Raw genomic sequence first — 17,052 nt, forward strand, 5'->3', positions numbered from 1 at the left:
CACCCACCATACCATCTGAATACGACCAGTACAGCAATGTCTTCAGCAAAATCAAGGCCTTCACTCTGCCACCACATCGCCCAGGGGACTGGGCTATTGACTTACGCCCTGGAGTGTCCCCACTGAAGGGCCGTGTTTACCCACTATCTATCCTGGAAAATGAGGCAACAGAGAATTACATTGATGAATCACTAAAACGCTTTTATTTGTCCTTCTTCTTCCCCATCTTCTTCTTCGTTGGTAAAAAGGACAGTGGTCTCCGTCCATGTATTGATTACCATTCCCTGAATGACATCACGGTAAAGAACCATTTCCCTCTTCCTCTGATCCCAGCGACCCTTGAACAAGTGGGCCGCCCCAACATCTATACAAAACTCGACCTGCGAAGTGCATATAACCTTATCCGTAAAGGCGACAAATGGAAGACGGCCTTTATCACCACACAAGGGCACTACGAATACCTGGTCATGCCCTACGGCCTCACTAACGCCCCCGCCGTCTTCCAATCCTTCACAAACAAGGTTTTCCAGGATATAATCAACTGCTTTCTCATCGTCTACATTGATGACATCCTGATTTACTCACACCCCCTGAATGAACACATACAGCATGTGCAAAAGGTTCTTCAACTGCTCCTTGACCATAACCTTTATGTGAAGACTGAAAAGAGCACCTCCAATGTAACCTTTGTAACCTTCCCCAGTTTCGTACGGACACCTGGAGGGGTCAGCATGGATGAGAACAAAGTCACCGAGAACAAGTCACCAAACCCACCACCGTTAAGGAACTCCGACATTTCATTGGGTTCTACAACTACTATCGCCGGTTCATTCGGAACCGCCTCTTCACCTCAGCTCCTGTCCTTCGCCAACCTGATCCGACCCTTCCTTTCACCCTGGAGGTGGATGCCTCCGAAGTAGGAGTAGAAGCCATCCTCTCTTAGCGGGTGGGAACACCTCCAAAATCACATCCCTGTGCCTTCTTCTCCAGGAAGTTATCCCCTGCCGAGAGGAATTACGATGTGGGGAACAGAGAAGTCCTCGCCATCAAGCTGGCCCTCGAGGAGTGGCGCCATTGGTTGGAGGTCGCACAACATCCCTTTCTCATCCTAACAGATCATCATAATCTGGAATATATCAGAGGGGCCAAGAAGTTAAACTCCAGACAAGCCGGCTGGGCTCTCTGCTTCACACATTTCCATTTTTATGTTACTTACGTCCCTGTAAAGAAAAACGTAAAAGCTGGTCCTCGCTCCCACCAGTTTGACATTCTGTCCAGTAACTCAGACCCTACACCCATTCTTCCTTTCTCATGCATTATGGGACCGGTACAGTGGGAGGTTCACTCTGCCATACAAGAAGCCCTAACCTCAGACCAGGCTCCTCCTGAGACACCAGCTGGGAAGAATTACATACCAGCAGCTGTTAGCCCCAACTGATGCAATGGTGTAACAAGTCCTTGGTGTCAGGACATCCGAGCATTACACGAACCACCGGTCCCGTAAGTTCTGGTGGTACTGTAATGTTCTGTTTTTATTTTCTTAGTCAACCTTGTTTTCTGTTTCGTTGTGTACTTGGTGGTGGCCCTGTTTCATTGTGTTCTTGAACGTAGCCCTGTCTTTCATTTTTGTTCATTTCTTTCACCTGTGTTAGTTACTCACCTGGTCTCATCAGCTCCTTATTTAGTTCAGTTTATTCTGTTTGTGCCTTTGTGAGGTATTCTTCATTTAGACTACTAAACCTTTTCCTAGCTTGTTTATGTGAACCAGTTAGAGCCTTCAGTCCTCGTTTTGATTTACCTGCCTGTTTGCCTACCTGTGTATGATCATTGCCTGCCTGTGACTATAATTCCTGCCTTCTGTGAATGCGAAATTAACACCTGCCATGCTCTGCGCGTGAATCTACACTTTTTTTATCCCTGAGTATTCATTGCACTCTGTTTTGACCCTTAAGACATCACAAGGGTTAAGTATACTTTAAAGTACTATTCCATTTTTTAAAGTACTATTTAATATTTTTACTCCACTACATTCCTACAATTAATTTTAGTTTTTACTCCATACATTCTCCCTGTCTCCCAAAAGTAGTCATTACATTTTGAACACATAGAAGGACAGGAAAATGGTTCAATTCACCCACTTATCAAGAGAAAATCCCTGGTCATCTCTACTGACTCTGATCTGGCAGACTCACTAAACACAAATGCTTTGTTATAAATTATTTCTGAGTGTTGGAGTGTGCCCCTGACTATCCATATTAAAAATCATAATAATAATAATAATTAAATCATGCCATCTGGTTTGCTTAATATAAGGAATTTGAAATTATTTATACTTTTACTTTTGATACTTAATAAGTATATTTAAAACAAAATATTTTTACTCAAGTATTATTTTACTGGGTGCCTTCCACTTTTTTACTTGAGTCATGTTATATTAAGGTATTTTTACTCAATATGACGAATGGCAACTTTTTCAACCACTACAGTGGTGTTTGTCAGACCATGAGACATCCCGGAAATCGATCTTCTGATGAAAACGTCTGTAGCGTCGAATGGTTTGGCCTACAAACTAATATGGCCACTCTAAGCTCTCTGTTTTGCTCTACGGATCACGTTCGAAGGTGACCCATTAATGGAAGTATGGAGGTAGTTTTGTTGCAACACAAATCAGGGGTTAAATGTGTATCCAAAAAACAAAAATTTCCTGAGCTTTCTTATATCTCCTCGATATAGGACAGACACTTCAAAACCGTATACATTATGATTATTTTTTTGACTGTATTTTACTGCCATTTATTAATGTGTTATTCAACCCATTTCTATCGGCAAAAGTACTTTTACATTTGACATTTTATTAATTTAGCAGACGCTCTTATCCAGAGTGAATTACAGTAGAGTGCATACATTTTCATACTTTTTTCGTAGTAAAGGCAAAATTCAATATTTTATCAAATTATATATATTTGTATATTTATAATTAAAGAGGTCCTAAAATGTCAAATAAAATAGCTATATAATGCATGTTAAGACCATTTTAAAACAATTCCATATGTTAGCCTATATGCAGGTCAGATTTTTATTATGTGTGAAATGAACATTGAATGTGTGGTTGGTAATTTATCTTTTAATGAACCAATTAAGACTGAAAGAGAGATTTTAACAGCAAGGTTCAAGCGTTTGGTGATTACATGGGAGGAATCAAAAACAGAATGGGCGTTTGCATGATCATGTGATTCCATAAGACGTCAAAATAGTGAAATGTTTTTAAGTGTGAAATTTTGACAGCACAAAAAATGCCTAAACACAACCTCATATCATATCAATTGCTTGGTGTGGTGGGTTTTGCATCAGTCTATAAGGTAACTGAATACGATGGCAAAAGTTACACTCTCCTGGTAAACTGAAATCCTCCAACAAAGTTTGCCTGTCAATTATTCACATGTCAGTGTCCTGAGATGGACATTCGCTAATGGCCTATACTCCTTATAGGGGTCAAGTAAGTCCAGAATTGGGCAGGCTACTTTATAAATGTAATTTTTACAGGTTCTAGTTAACTGTCCAAAATTGTAATCAGTAACGTAACTTTTGGATTACCAAAACTCAGTAACTTAATCGGATTATTTTCAGTTACTTTCGGAATGCTTTCCCCGTAAAAAGATTCTCCAGTACTTCTGTATACTTTTAGCCAGTTGTTCTGAAAGTAGCACTCACGAGACAGAAGTGGTCCCTGAAAACTGCCTACTACCTCATATTTGCACCATGTCATATTTCTCTCTCTCTCTCTCTCTCTCTCTCTCTCTCTCTCTCTCTCTCTCGTCGGAGTGCATGCTGGGAGTGAGTCGTCAAGCAGGGGTGATTGTGAGAGCGAATGGAATTTCTTTTCACTCTATTGGGTTTTGGTATGTACATATATATTGATTAGTTTAGTTGTTTTAAGGGTATATTGTTTAACTATCACTAAGCACGTATAGGGGTGGTGGGATCTTTGAGGTTGGTTTTTCGCGAGGGCACAACCAGCGGGTGGGGCTGGTTGCAATGGCCACTCGCGGAAGTGTAGAGTTTGAAAAACTTAGTCGGAGGCATGGAGTAAAAATTCCTGCTGCGGCTGGGTGTTCAGTGGAAGAATGTAGCTTGGCTGTGGGTGCTATCATTGGGTATGATAGCATCAAATCAGCCTCAAGGATGAATAGCGCTGTGGTGATATTCTTAGATTCAATTGAAAAGGTGAATAAGATAGTTGAGAGGGGTGTTGTGTTGCGGGAGACACAGATGCCGGTATTTCCGCTTATGAATCCGGCGAAGAAAGTTATGCTTTCTAACGTGCCACCATTTGTTAGAGATGAAGTGTTAGAGCGAGAGTTATCTCGCCATGGTCAAATTTTATCTACAATAAAGAAGGTTCTTTTTGGATGCAAATCTCCGTTGTTGAAACATGTCGTGTCTCATAGGAGAGAAGTGCATATGATTTTAAAAAAGGAAGGAGATGAACTGAATTTAGCGTTTAGTTTTAAGATTGATGGATTTGATTATGTCTTCTATGCATCTACTGAATCAATGAAATGTTTTGGATGTGGAAGAGAGGGGCATTTGGTGCGTAGTTGTCCAGAGAATGAGCGCACTGAGCCTGGTAGTAGCTTTAGTGCGGGTGCAACTAACGTACCACAGCGAAGGGATGAAAATACTACAGGTGTAGGGGAAGAGAGAAGGTGGGCAGATGTGGGGGCAATTGTGGTAGATCAGAACAAAGAGGGAGGGGAAACAGTAGGTGAGATTGCGACTGCCGTCGCTGAGGTGGTGCTGGAAAATGAAATTGGAGGTCAAGAGGAGATTGAAATAACAGAAAAGGAAGCAGATGTTTTCAAAATACCGAGGAGTAAAAGGAAGAATTTAAGGGGTGGTGAAGGGTCTAATTCTAAGAGAAAGGTAGAGATGGATAAATCAGTTGAAGATGAACAGGTTGTAGAGATGGAGTTTTCTTCTGGGGAGATAGCGAGAGTGAGTCATCTGACGTGTCACAACAATATAGTGAGATAGATGGGGTGGAAGGTTGACAAAAGGGAAGAAATATATGCAGGATTACAATGTAACTGATTTTTTCCCTGAACGTGAATTGTTTATTGAATCAGCAAAGTTTCTGATGTCAAAAATTACAGGGGGAGGTTTGAAAAGCCCTGAAATGGCTAGACTCAAGAAAGTGGTCACGAGAGTAATAAGTGATGTAAATTCTAAAGAAAATGAAAGAGTTCAGTTGCAGTTTTAACTCTGTAAAGAGATGTGGTGGCTGTATCTTCCTCTGTATTTTTTTTTATCCATGAGCAGTTTTAAGATCTCTTCTTTAAACGTAAATGGGGCAAGAGATGTTAAAAAAAGAGCCATGGTGTATGAGCTAATGAGGGGAAAGGGAAGTGACATAATTTTTCTACAAGAAACGCATAGTAATTTGGAAAATGAAGTTATGTGGCAACAGGAGTGGGGGGGGGGGGGGGGGGGGGCAGTGGTGTGTAGTCATAAAAACTCAAAAAGTGGGGGTGTGGTTATCTTGTTCTCAAAAGGGTTTTTGCCTTTGTCATATGAGGTTGAAGAGGTAGTTGAGGGGAGGTTATGAAAAGTTAGAGCAAGGTATGAAAACATCAATATGTGTCTGATAAATGTATATGCCCCAGTGGTGACAGTTGAGAGGGTATGTTTTTTAGAGACATTATCAAATACCATTGAGAAATGTAACAAAGAAGATTATTTGTTTATTGCTGGGGATTTTAACTGCACAGTTAGCGATTTAGATAGAAATCACCAAGAACCTCATATAGCCTCAAGGACTTTTTTAAAACGCCTTATTGTAACAAATGAACTGTGTGATATTTGGCGGAGTCAACATGGAGGAACAAGGCAGTACACCTGGGCGCATGTGAGAGAGAACATCATCTCTATGGCCAGGTTAGATAGGTTTTATGTTTTTGAGCATCAATCTCAGGTCTGTAAATCAAGTGTGATAACTCCAGTGGGATTTTCTGATCATTGTTTAATAACAGAGGTGGTGTTCATTAACGATGTAACACCTAAAAGCGCATACTGGCATTTTAATATAACTTTATTGAGTGATGCTCACTTCAGGAACTGTTTCCGTTTTTTTTGGGAGAGGTGGAGGTCTCAAAAGGTCAGTTTTGTATCCCTTCAACAATGGTGGGATATAGGGAAAATCCAGATTCAACTATTTTGTAATCAATACACGAGGAATGTCACCAAGGATATCACCAGATCAATGAAAGCCCTAGAGATTGAAATAGTGGAACTCATGACGTTGGTTGAGACCACAGGAGATCGAGGCCATACTCAGGCCCTCAAGAGGAGAAAAGCTGCATTGGCAGACCTGCTGGGTATCAGAGCACAGGGGGCACTGGTGAGAAGTACATTTCAGGGAATATCTGAAATGGATGCCTCATCCAAATTTTTCTTTGGTTTAGAGAAAAAGAATGGACAAAGAAAAATGATTCATTGTCTCAAATCAGCTGTTGGACAAGAGCTCACTAGCCCTAGTGAAATTAGAAAGAGGGCAGTAGAGTTCTATGCTGAGCTCTACAAGTGTGAGTACAAAGAGGACAAAACAGTGACACAGCAGTTCTTTGATGGGCTCCCAAAGGTGGCTGCAGAAGCTCAGGTTGAGCTTGAGCAACCATTGTCTTTGCAGGATTTATACACTGCATTAAAAGGCATGGAAAATGGAAGGGCATCAGGCATTGATGGGCTTCCCGTTGACTTTTTTAAGTCTTTTTGGGCTATGTTGGGAGAGGATTGGTTAGAAGTAGCTAATGATAGTTTAACCGGAGGGTTACAACCAATAAGCTGCAGAAGGGCTGTCCTCACCCTACTGCCCAAAAAGGGTGACCTGAGGGAGGTGAAGAACTGGAGGCCGGTGGCTTTATTGTGTACTGATTATAAGATATTGTCAAAGGCTTTGTCCAACAGGCTGAGGGAGGTGATGGGGCAAATCATACATACGGATCAGTCCTACTGTGTTCCTGGCAGGCAGATAGGGGATAACATTTCTCTGATTCGTGATTTTTTGGACGTCTCTAGGGCTATTGGGTTGGATGCTGGTCTAATTTCAATTGATCAGGAAAAGGCATTTGACCGAGTTGAACATCAATATTTATGGCACACGTTTGAGGCGTTTGGGTTCAGCTCTGGTTTTATTGCCATGATAAAGGTGATATATGGTGACATTGAAAGTGTATTGAAAGTTAACGGTGGTTTGAGTGCTCCTTTTAAAGTGTGTAGAGGTATTAGGCTGGGATGTTCTATGTCAGGGATGTTATATGCTATTGCTATAGAGCCACTACTAAATAGCATTAGAAGTCGCATTGCAGGGGTGTGACTTTCAGAGGATATTCCTCCTATTCGTCTTTCAGCCTATGCTGATGATGTAGTGAAAAATCATGCGGTGGTGGATAGTTTTAGTCTAATGGTTGATCGTTTTAGGGGAATATCCTCTGCAAAGGTAAATTGGGAAAAGAGTTGTGCTTTACAGATTGGAGAATGGTCTGAAGGGATCATGGCTTTGCCAGGGGGGCTAGAATGGTGTAAGGGAGGTTTTAAGTATCTTGGAGTGTACCTAGGAGATGAGGGGACTATGGAAAAAAATTGGAGTGGGGTGGTTGAAATGGTGGAAGGGAGGATGAGGAGATGGCGTTGGTTACTATCTCGTATGTCATATTGGGGGCGCACTATTATAGTTAACAATGTGATTGCCTCTGCACTGTGGCATCGGTTGTCAGTTTTAGAACCACCATCTGGCCTTCTGGCTAAGATACAGGCAATTATTGTGGATTTCTTTTGGGATAAATATCACTGGGTTCCACAAAGTGTTTTGTATTTGTCAAAAGACGAGGGAGGACAAGGTCTTGTACATCTTGCTAGTAGGGCTGCTGCTTTCCGGTTTCAGTTTATTCAAAGGTTGCTTTATGGACCGGAAAATGTGGTGTGGAGAGGGGTGGCAGGTCTTATATTACAGCGGGTTGGAGGATTAGGTTTAAAGAAGGCTTTATTTCTGGTTGATAGTAGCCAGATTTCTAGGGAGGGAGTACCTCCGTTTTACAGAGGCCTTCTCAGAGTGTGGAGCATAATGAAGGTGTCCAGACGAACTTCAGCGGAGTCAGTGCATTGGCTGTTGGAGGAACCTCTGGTGTATGGGGCAAGACTGGATTGTACAACTGCAGCTGTTCCACATTTCTCCAAGATTCTGGTGAAGGGGAAAATCATCACCTTAAGACAGTTAATGGCCATGGCTGGGCCCGCCTTAATGGATGGAAGACGGGTGGCAGAACATTTGGGGATGAGGTCGGAAAGGATTGTCGGACAAATGCTGGGGAGCTGTAGGAAGGCTCTGTCAGCGGAAGAATGGGGTATGCTTAGTAGCCACAAGAAGAAGGTGCAAGATGAAGACGTCTCATTTCCAAAACTAGGGATTACACCAAATATCCCAGAGTCAGAAAGAAAGGCGTTATTGCTGGATTTGAGAGGGTTGGAGGAGGTGGGTTTGGATGAGGTGAATGGGAAGGAATTGTATAAGGGGTCACCTGTGTCAAGGTGTTGAATAAAGATAAATTGAAAAATAGAAAAGATACTCCATGGAGGGTAAAATTGGGCATTGATGACAAGGTAAAGCCAGCATGGAGAGCACTGTACAAGCCACCGTTACAAAAGGGTACTGGTGATATGCAATGGAGGGTTTTACGTGGCATCATTGCAGTTAATGCTTTTGTATCTGTTATTAACTCAGATGTTAGAGATGGATGTCCTTTTTGTAATATAAGAGAAACCATTTTTCACTGTTTTATGGAGTGTGAGAGGATAAAACCTCTATTGGAAATGCTGGAATCTTTGTTTAAAGCTGTAGGGGAGTTTTTCAATAACACTGTTTTTATTTTGGCGTTTCAATAATAAACAACAGAAAAGAAAATGTCAAATGTTAAATTTTATTTTGGGACAAGCTAAGATGTCAATTTTTCTGAGTAGGAAACATAAGATAGAAATGGGATATGGGCAGGATGTAAGATGTGTTTTTAAAGGTTTAGTGAAAGCAAGAATAAAAGTAGATTTTGAGTTATTTTCAGCTGTAAAAGATCTCCTATTATTTGAGGAGAAGTGGGCCTACGAAGGAGCGCTTTGTTTTGTAGAAGAGGGGAAATTATTTTTTGCTGCTGAAATAAGTTGAATGTATATGTTATGTATTTATTTTTGTTTAGGAATTACATTTGTTGTTTCATTTCTGAAAAGGCAGTGCGTCATTATTTATGTTAACACTTGAGTAAAAAATAAAGGTTTTATAAAAACTCAAAACTCTCTCTCTCTCTCTCTCTCTCTCTCTCTCTCTCTCAGTGTGCATCTTACTAGCTGTAACTCAAATGGCGAGGGGCTGAAGCTCATTGGCTAGAACTCGAATTGCTAGGGGGGCTGGCGCACGTGTAGGAAAAATGGCACCAAACAGCTTCCATGAAACAGTTGCTTTCAAACTAGGATTTTCGTGTCTAATTGAGGTAAAACAGTAATTATGCTCATAGATTATATGCATGTATTAACTACATATTGACACATCAAGCCCAAAGAGGGAGGTTTAAAAAATGCTTATTATTCACCGAAATTCCAGAGTATGTCTTTAAGAGGCATTAGAAGACAAAAAAGGATCAATCAAACGCATTTGGTGTGTCATCATAGTGGTCTCTGACTTGTGGTGGAACAAACGTAAACTTGTGTCTTTTTTCACTGCTGAATTAAATGTCATTGAGAAGACTGAAAGGTGTCATAATGTATTTTTTTGCAAACATATTTTATAAATGTAAAACCCCTTTCATTGCAATATAGATACATTTTTTATGGTTCTTTATATAACCTTTATGGAGAATGATTCTATAAAGAATGACTATTTGTAGATCCTTTCAAAGAACCATACAGGTTTTTTTATTACGGGAAGCCATATTATATTCTTAAAATTCCATAGGTGTTATTATTGGGTTAGGTGACACGTTTAATTAAGTGAGCTTCCTCTGGAACAGCTGCAGTTCCCTGAGGAGAGACTTGAAAACCATTGATTGATTTAGTCAACCATTCTCAATTGTTCTCAATTGACTCAAAGTATTTTACAAGACACTGTCACTGGCCATAGTGTAGAATGGCATAAAACAACATGTTAGATGAACTGGAATGACACTCACTCACGGTTGCACAAAAAGAGCCGTCCCAAAATGTTCTAATGAGCTGCTTCCCCTACATTTGAATTATGACTAAACGAGCAAAGAACCCTTTGGTGAACTGTAAAGAACCATCAAAGAACTCAAAGGTTAATTTGAGTCATTATGATTCCACATAGAACCATCACCCTTCCCAAAGCACCCTTGAGGAACCCTCATATTTTAGTGTGTACAGTTTTTTGTATTTTTTGTAATCAGATAACTCTCTAACCCTGAGTCATACAGAGGGCTTTATTAAAAAAGATGTTAGTACTATTACAGAAGGCCATTTACAGTGCACTACAAGTGTGACACAGGTTATTACTCTCTGTAACTTAAGGAGTTGCTAGAGAACTCTCATCATGGAGGTGTCAGATCAGACAGCACCTTGGTCAGAGGAACTTCAAGATGTTGCTGTGATGATTATGACTCACCACCTTGTTCGGCAATTAAAATGTGTCAATAACAAAGGGACCTGAAATTATCTTTAATAAAATCTAACTACTGGCCTTATTTCTTTGTATCTTGAGGGAACATAAATGATACATGAGGCAAAAGCAGCATCAGCAATCAGAGAGAGAGAGAGAGAGAGAGAGATTGCTATCTGTCCCCAACAGCAAACCGTCAACCACTAACTCAAGGAATATTATTTTGTGGCATTTTTCTTTTCCTCAGTTCAAATGGATTTTATTCAAACCTTTCCCATTGTCTCTTCCATTCTGGTGGTGAACAGTGAGACAGAGAGCTCTACGAATTAGACGAGGGGAGGTATCCCACCAGGACCCTTTCATATGTAGATGTCCTTTTGTTTAACACAAATCCCTTTCAAATATCTTAAACTGTTGATTCACAATAAGAATCTTGTTTAAAAAATGTCAGACTCCGTCAGCATCTCTATCACTCCTTGAAAATGTATTATAGATACATCTTTCTTCATAAAGGGTCTGGCTAGCCAGCCTGTCTTTTGCAGACATGGCGGAAAGAGATATGGCCACAATAACATGTGAAGGGACTGCGGTTCAGTGCTTAATACAGTTGAGGAATTCCCATATGTACAGCGTGGTGTTTCACAAAACCAAGATCTTATATCATGTAATATGGAATATTAGATTACAATCTATTGGGGTATGGATAATATACTGTATCTGATATGAGGTTATGACGCAATTCCCTCTTCATTTCTTGGAATGTGAAAATGAATACAAGGTTTGTATAGACTGAATGGCCCTAAGCTTTTAGACATGATAATTGGAGCCCATGCCGTGCAAACTAGGAAAGCTGATTCCTATTAGGACACTTGAAAGGTTGTATGTTTTTATAAAATCAGGTTAATATTACCATATCTTTGCGCGTGAGCATACATGCATATTATGTGTTGTCTAGTAGTTAAATGCATACTCATAACAACAAAACATTTGCCTGACCAGACTGGAGAATCATGTTTGAACACAAAACATGGAGTGGACACATGATTAGCCTAGTTCTGGAAACTGTACTACCCAGGCTTAGCGATGAGGTGATGCAGACAGAGAATAGATTGTCTCCAAGCTCTTACCTGACAGGACTGTTTTTGCTGTCTGGATCCCGGGCTGTTACAGCCCCCACCTCTGTACCAATATGAGCGTTTTCATAAACATCCATGATGTAATAATCCATAGAGAATACAGGAGGCTCGTCCACATCTCCCACAGTGATCTTTAGGGTGGCAGTGTCTTTGAAAGGACCAAGGTAGGAAAAACGAGGTTCCACGTGGGTATTCACTCCTTCAATGTGAAGGGTGTAGGTCTTCTTCCTCTCATAGTTCAGTGGCTGTATGTCCAGGAAAAAGGCACCAGGAAAACATGCAGGATTAGGAACATACTTTACTCCACTTGTGTACCATGTAATTACAATGCAAGTAGCCCACTAAAGTACTATGTTACAACATTTTAAACCAATGCGTCCCACAGCAACACCAGCATGTTTTAAACCAGTGTGTTTGAGATGTCTACAGACTTCTGGGTTAGCTCTATCAAGGAAGAGCTGAGAGGCTCAAGAACACGCACATGGAACATTTGCTCTATGACGCTCACAAGCTATAGAAGTGATGTTACAAGGTAAGGGGTTCTTCTACAAAGAAGATCATTAGAAATCCCATGACATATTGTAAATAATACTGTAATAATCTCACATGGTTGCTGTCACAAACTCCACACAATTGTCACTGACTAGTTGCATATTAATTTCACAGCGAGCAAACAACAAATGTACAGCATTCATATGAATTAATTTTTAGCAGGTTTTTGCTCTGGCAAAACATTTTTATTGACATTTGTAAAATGGAATGGAAAAACACTTAAGTGTGAGGCCAAATACAGGGGATGGACATGCAGATAAATGAAATTCAGATAAATGAAAAGCCAATCTTTGCTGGGGTTTTGGGAGAGATAGGGTTAATCCAGCTGTTCCCAAACTAGGGTACCCGACCCCAAGTTTCCAAGACCACAGTGTTCTCCATAATTGGGAAATGGAAAAAGTATGGAACTACCCAGACTCTGCATACAGCTGGCCGTCCTACCAAACTGAGCAAACGGGCAAGGAGGACGTTGGTCAGAAAGGTGACCAAGAAACCAATCACTAGTGACAGAAATACGGAGTTCCTTTGCTGAGATGGGAGAACCTGCCAGAGGACAACAAACTCTGCACCAGGGGCTCCCAAACTACGGTTCGCGACCCCACGTGGGTTTGTGTAATATGAAAATGGAGTAGCTGGAGAATTTCTACAAAACAATAAATAATAATATATACATATATCCTACCAGCAAGACATTATAAACTGTAATATCTTATGTTTCACCAAGTCGTGGCTGAAAGATGACATGAATAACATACAGCAGGCTTATTATACACTGTACTGGCAGGATAGAACAGTAGCCTCTGGTAAGACAAGGGGTGGCGGTCTATGTACATTTGTAAACAACAGCTGTTGCATGATATCTAAGGAATATGCAAGGTTAAATTAGTCAGGTTTGTAGGCCTCCTTGCTTGCACACACTTTTTCAGTTCTGCCCTACACCCCCGTGCTTCACGGTTGGGAGGGTGTTTTCTGCTTGCAAGCCTCCCCTTTTTTCCTCCAAACATAACGATGGTCATTATGGCAAAACAGTTCTGTTTTCTCCAAAAAGTACCATCTTTGTCCCCATGTGCAGTTGCAGACCGTAGTATGGCTTTTTTTATGACGGTTTTGGATCAGTGGCTTCTTCCTTGTTGAACGGCTTTTCACCTTAGATCTGTTTAGGACTCGTTTTACTGTGGATATAGATGCTTTGTACCTGTTTCCTCCAGCATCTTCACAAGGTCCTTTGCTATTGTTCTGGGATTGATTTGCACTTTTCGCACCAAAGTACATTTATATCTAGGAGACAGAACGCTCCTCCTTCCTGAGCGGTATGACGGCTGCGTGGTCCGATGGTGTTTATACTTGCGTACTATTGTTTGTACAGATGAACGTGGTACCTTCAGGCATTTGGAAATTGCTCCCAAGCATGAACCAGATTTGTGGAGGTCTAAAATGTTTGATTATTTTGATTTTCCCATGATTTCAAGCAAAGAGGCACTGAGTTTGAAGGTAGGTCTTGAAATACATCTGAAGGTACACCTCCAATTGCCTCAAATTATGTCAATTAGCCTATCAGAAGCTTCTAAAGCCATGACATCATTTTCTGGAATTTTCCAAGCTGTTTAAAGGCACAATCAACTTAGTGTATGTAAACTTCTTACCCACTGGAATTGTGATACAGTGAGTTATAAGTGAAATAATCTGTCTTTAAAAAATTATTGGAAAAATGACTTGTGGCATGAACAAAGTAGATGTCCTAATCGACTTGCCAACAAGAAATGTGTGGAGTGGTTAAAAAACAAATTTTAATGACTCCAACCTAAGTGTATGTAAACTTTTGAATTCAACTGTATTTGAGAATGCTATTCATTGACTACAGCTCAGCTTTCAACACCATAGTGCTCTCAAAGCTCATCACTAAGTTATTAAGGACCCTGGCACTAAACACCTCCCTCTTCAACTGGTCCTGGACTTCCTGACGGGCCACCCCCAGTTGGTAAGGGTAGGTAACAACACTTTCGCCACTTTGATCCTCAACACTAGGGCCCCTCAGGGGAGTGTGCTCAGTCCCCTCCTGTACTCCCTGTTCCCTCATGACTGCACGGCCAGGCACGACTCCAACTCCATCATTAAGTTTGGCAATGAAACAACAGTGATAAGCCTGATCACCAACAACGAAGAGACATTCTATAGGGAGGAGGTCAGAGACCTGACCATGTGGTGCAAGGACAACAACCTCTCCCTCAACATGATCAAGACAAAGGAGATGATTGTGGACTACAAGAAAAGGAAGACCGAGAACGCCCCCATTCTCATCGACGGGGGGCGTGTAGTGAAGCAGGTTGAGAGCTTCAAGTTCCTTGGCGTCCACCTCACCAACAAACTAACATGGTCCAAGCACACTAAGACAGTTGTGAAGAGGGCACAACAAAACCTATTCCCCCTCAGGAGACTGGAAATATTTTGCATGGTCCTCAGATCCTCAAAATGTTCTACAGCTGCACAATCGAGAGCATGCTGACGGGTTGCATCAGTGCCTAGTATGGCAACTGCTCGGCCTCCATCCGCAAGGCACTACAGAGAGCAGTGCGTACGGCCCAGTACATCACTGGGGCCAAGCTTCCTGCCATCCAGGACCTCTATACCAGGCGGTGTCAGAGGAAGGCCCTAAAAATGGTCAAATACTCCAGCCACCCTAGTCATAAACTGTTCTCTCTGCTACCGCATGACAAGCGGTACCGGAGCGCCAAGTCTAGGTCCAAGTGGCGTCTAAACAGCTTCCACCTCTAATCCATAAGACTCCTGAACATCTAATCAAATGGCTACCCAGACTATTTCCATTGCCCCCCCCCCCCCTTTTATGCTGCTGCTACTCTCTGTTATTATCTATGCATAGTCACTTTAATAACTCTACCTATGTACATGTGGACACTACCTCAATTACCTCAACTAACCGGTACCCCCGCACATTGACTCTGTACCGGTGCCCCATGTATATAGCTTTGCTACTGTTATTTTACTGCTGCTCTTTATTTATTTGTATATTTTATTTCTATTTTGGGGGGTATTTTTCGTAAAACTGCATTGTTTGTTAAAACTTCTTAAGACTAGGGGGCACTATTTTCATGTCCGGATGAAAAGTGTCGGCCTGCTACTCAGGCCCAGAAGCTAAGGTATGCATATTAGTACATTTGGATAGAAAACACTCTGAAGTTTCTTAAACTGTTTGAATGATGTCTGTGAGTATAACATAACTTATTTGGCAGGCAAAACCCCGAGGACAAACCATCCAGGAAAAAAAGAAATTGAGGTCACTCTCTTTTCAATGATATTTCAATGGAAATCTAGAAATCTAAGGCAGTTGCTTGCATTTCCTATCACTTCCACTAGATGTCAACAGTTTTTAGAAATTGGTTCATGTTTTTCCATTGAGAAATGAAGAAGGGCTGTCCAGAACGAGGATCGAGTGAAGTGTACTGTTGTGGATGAGGCGCGCAACCTGAAATCACGCTCCACTTTGTTTTCCTCCGGTATTGAACACAGTTTATTCCGTCTTAAATTTAATTGATTATTTATGTTTAAAAATACCTGAAGTTGGATTAGGAAAGTTGTTTGAAAAGTTTGGATCAAGTTTACAGGTAACTAATTAGATGTGTAGTCATGTTGCGGGAGTTGGAACCGGTGTCTTTTCTGAATCATACGTGCCAAAAAAAAACATTTTGGATATATAACGACACAATTTATCAAACAAAAGGACAATTTGTGATGTTTAATGGACATAATGAAGTGCCAACAGAAGAATATCTTCAAAGGTAAGGCATGCATTATATGTTATTTTTGACTTTTGTGTTGTGCCTGGTGGGTTGAATTATGATTTTCATGTGTATGTTTAATGGGGTGCTATCCTTAGATAATAGCATGGTTTGCTGGATTAACCTCTTGAAACTAGGGGGCACTATTTTTATTTTTGGAAAAATAACGTTCCCAAAGTAAACTGCCTATTTCTCAGGACCAGATGCTAGAATATGCATATAATTGACAGCTTACGATAGAAAACATTCTAAAGTTTCCAAAACTGTAAAAATATTGTCTGTGAGTATAACAGAACTGATATTGCAGGCGAAAGCCTGAGAAAAATCCAATCAGGAAGTGACTCTTATTTTAAAACCCTTGTCTTTCTATGCATCCCTATTGCCCATTGAAAGGGATATCTTCCAGATTCCTTTTTCTGTGGCTTCCCTAAAGTGTCTACAGCCTTTAGACGTAGTTTCAGGCCTTTATTTTGAAGAATGAGCGTAAACGTCCACATTGCGTAAGGGGTGAGTTGTTGGCTCTCAGTGTGATTTTTGCGCAAAACAGAGTCCTAGTGAAAAGCCAACTGTCCCGGTTGATATATTATCGAATAGATATTTGAAAAACACCTTGAGGATTGATTATAAAACATGTTTGACATGTTTCTGTCGATATTATGGATATAATTTGGAATTTTTGTAATTCTCTGGTACTGATTGACCTACATAAAGCCTTTGATAGAGTTAACCACTGTCTCCTAATCTCCAAACTTGAGGCACTGGGGTTGAGCAGTATCCCTCTAGACTGGGTAAAGTCAGGAAGGGAGCAAGTAGTTGAGGTTAGTGGTTCAGTTGTGGCGTTCCGCAAGGGAGCGTGCTTGGGCCTCTGCTGTTTTTATTCTATATTAACGATATGGATGACTCTACACTTCTGGTGTCT

The 17,052-nt window shown here is 40.9% G+C and overlaps 1 protein-coding gene across 2 annotated transcripts in view; it reads right to left on the reverse strand.

Annotated features, from left to right (window-relative positions):
* LOC110535563 (cadherin-18) overlaps positions 1-17,052 on the reverse strand; it is a 504,366-nt gene that overhangs the window by 45,897 nt on the left and 441,417 nt on the right. For both annotated transcript variants that reach the window (XM_090189869.1, XM_021620628.3), the window contains one exon: positions 11,779-12,032. In XM_090189869.1, coding sequence (XP_090045995.1) covers positions 11,779-12,032 — 254 coding nt within the window. The remainder of the gene's footprint in view (positions 1-11,778; positions 12,033-17,052) is intronic.

The sequence above is a fragment of the Oncorhynchus mykiss genome, chromosome 11, assembly GCF_057628025.1.
Source record: "Oncorhynchus mykiss isolate SJ-2025 chromosome 11, ASM5762802v1, whole genome shotgun sequence".
Lineage (NCBI taxonomy): Eukaryota > Metazoa > Chordata > Actinopteri > Salmoniformes > Salmonidae > Oncorhynchus > Oncorhynchus mykiss.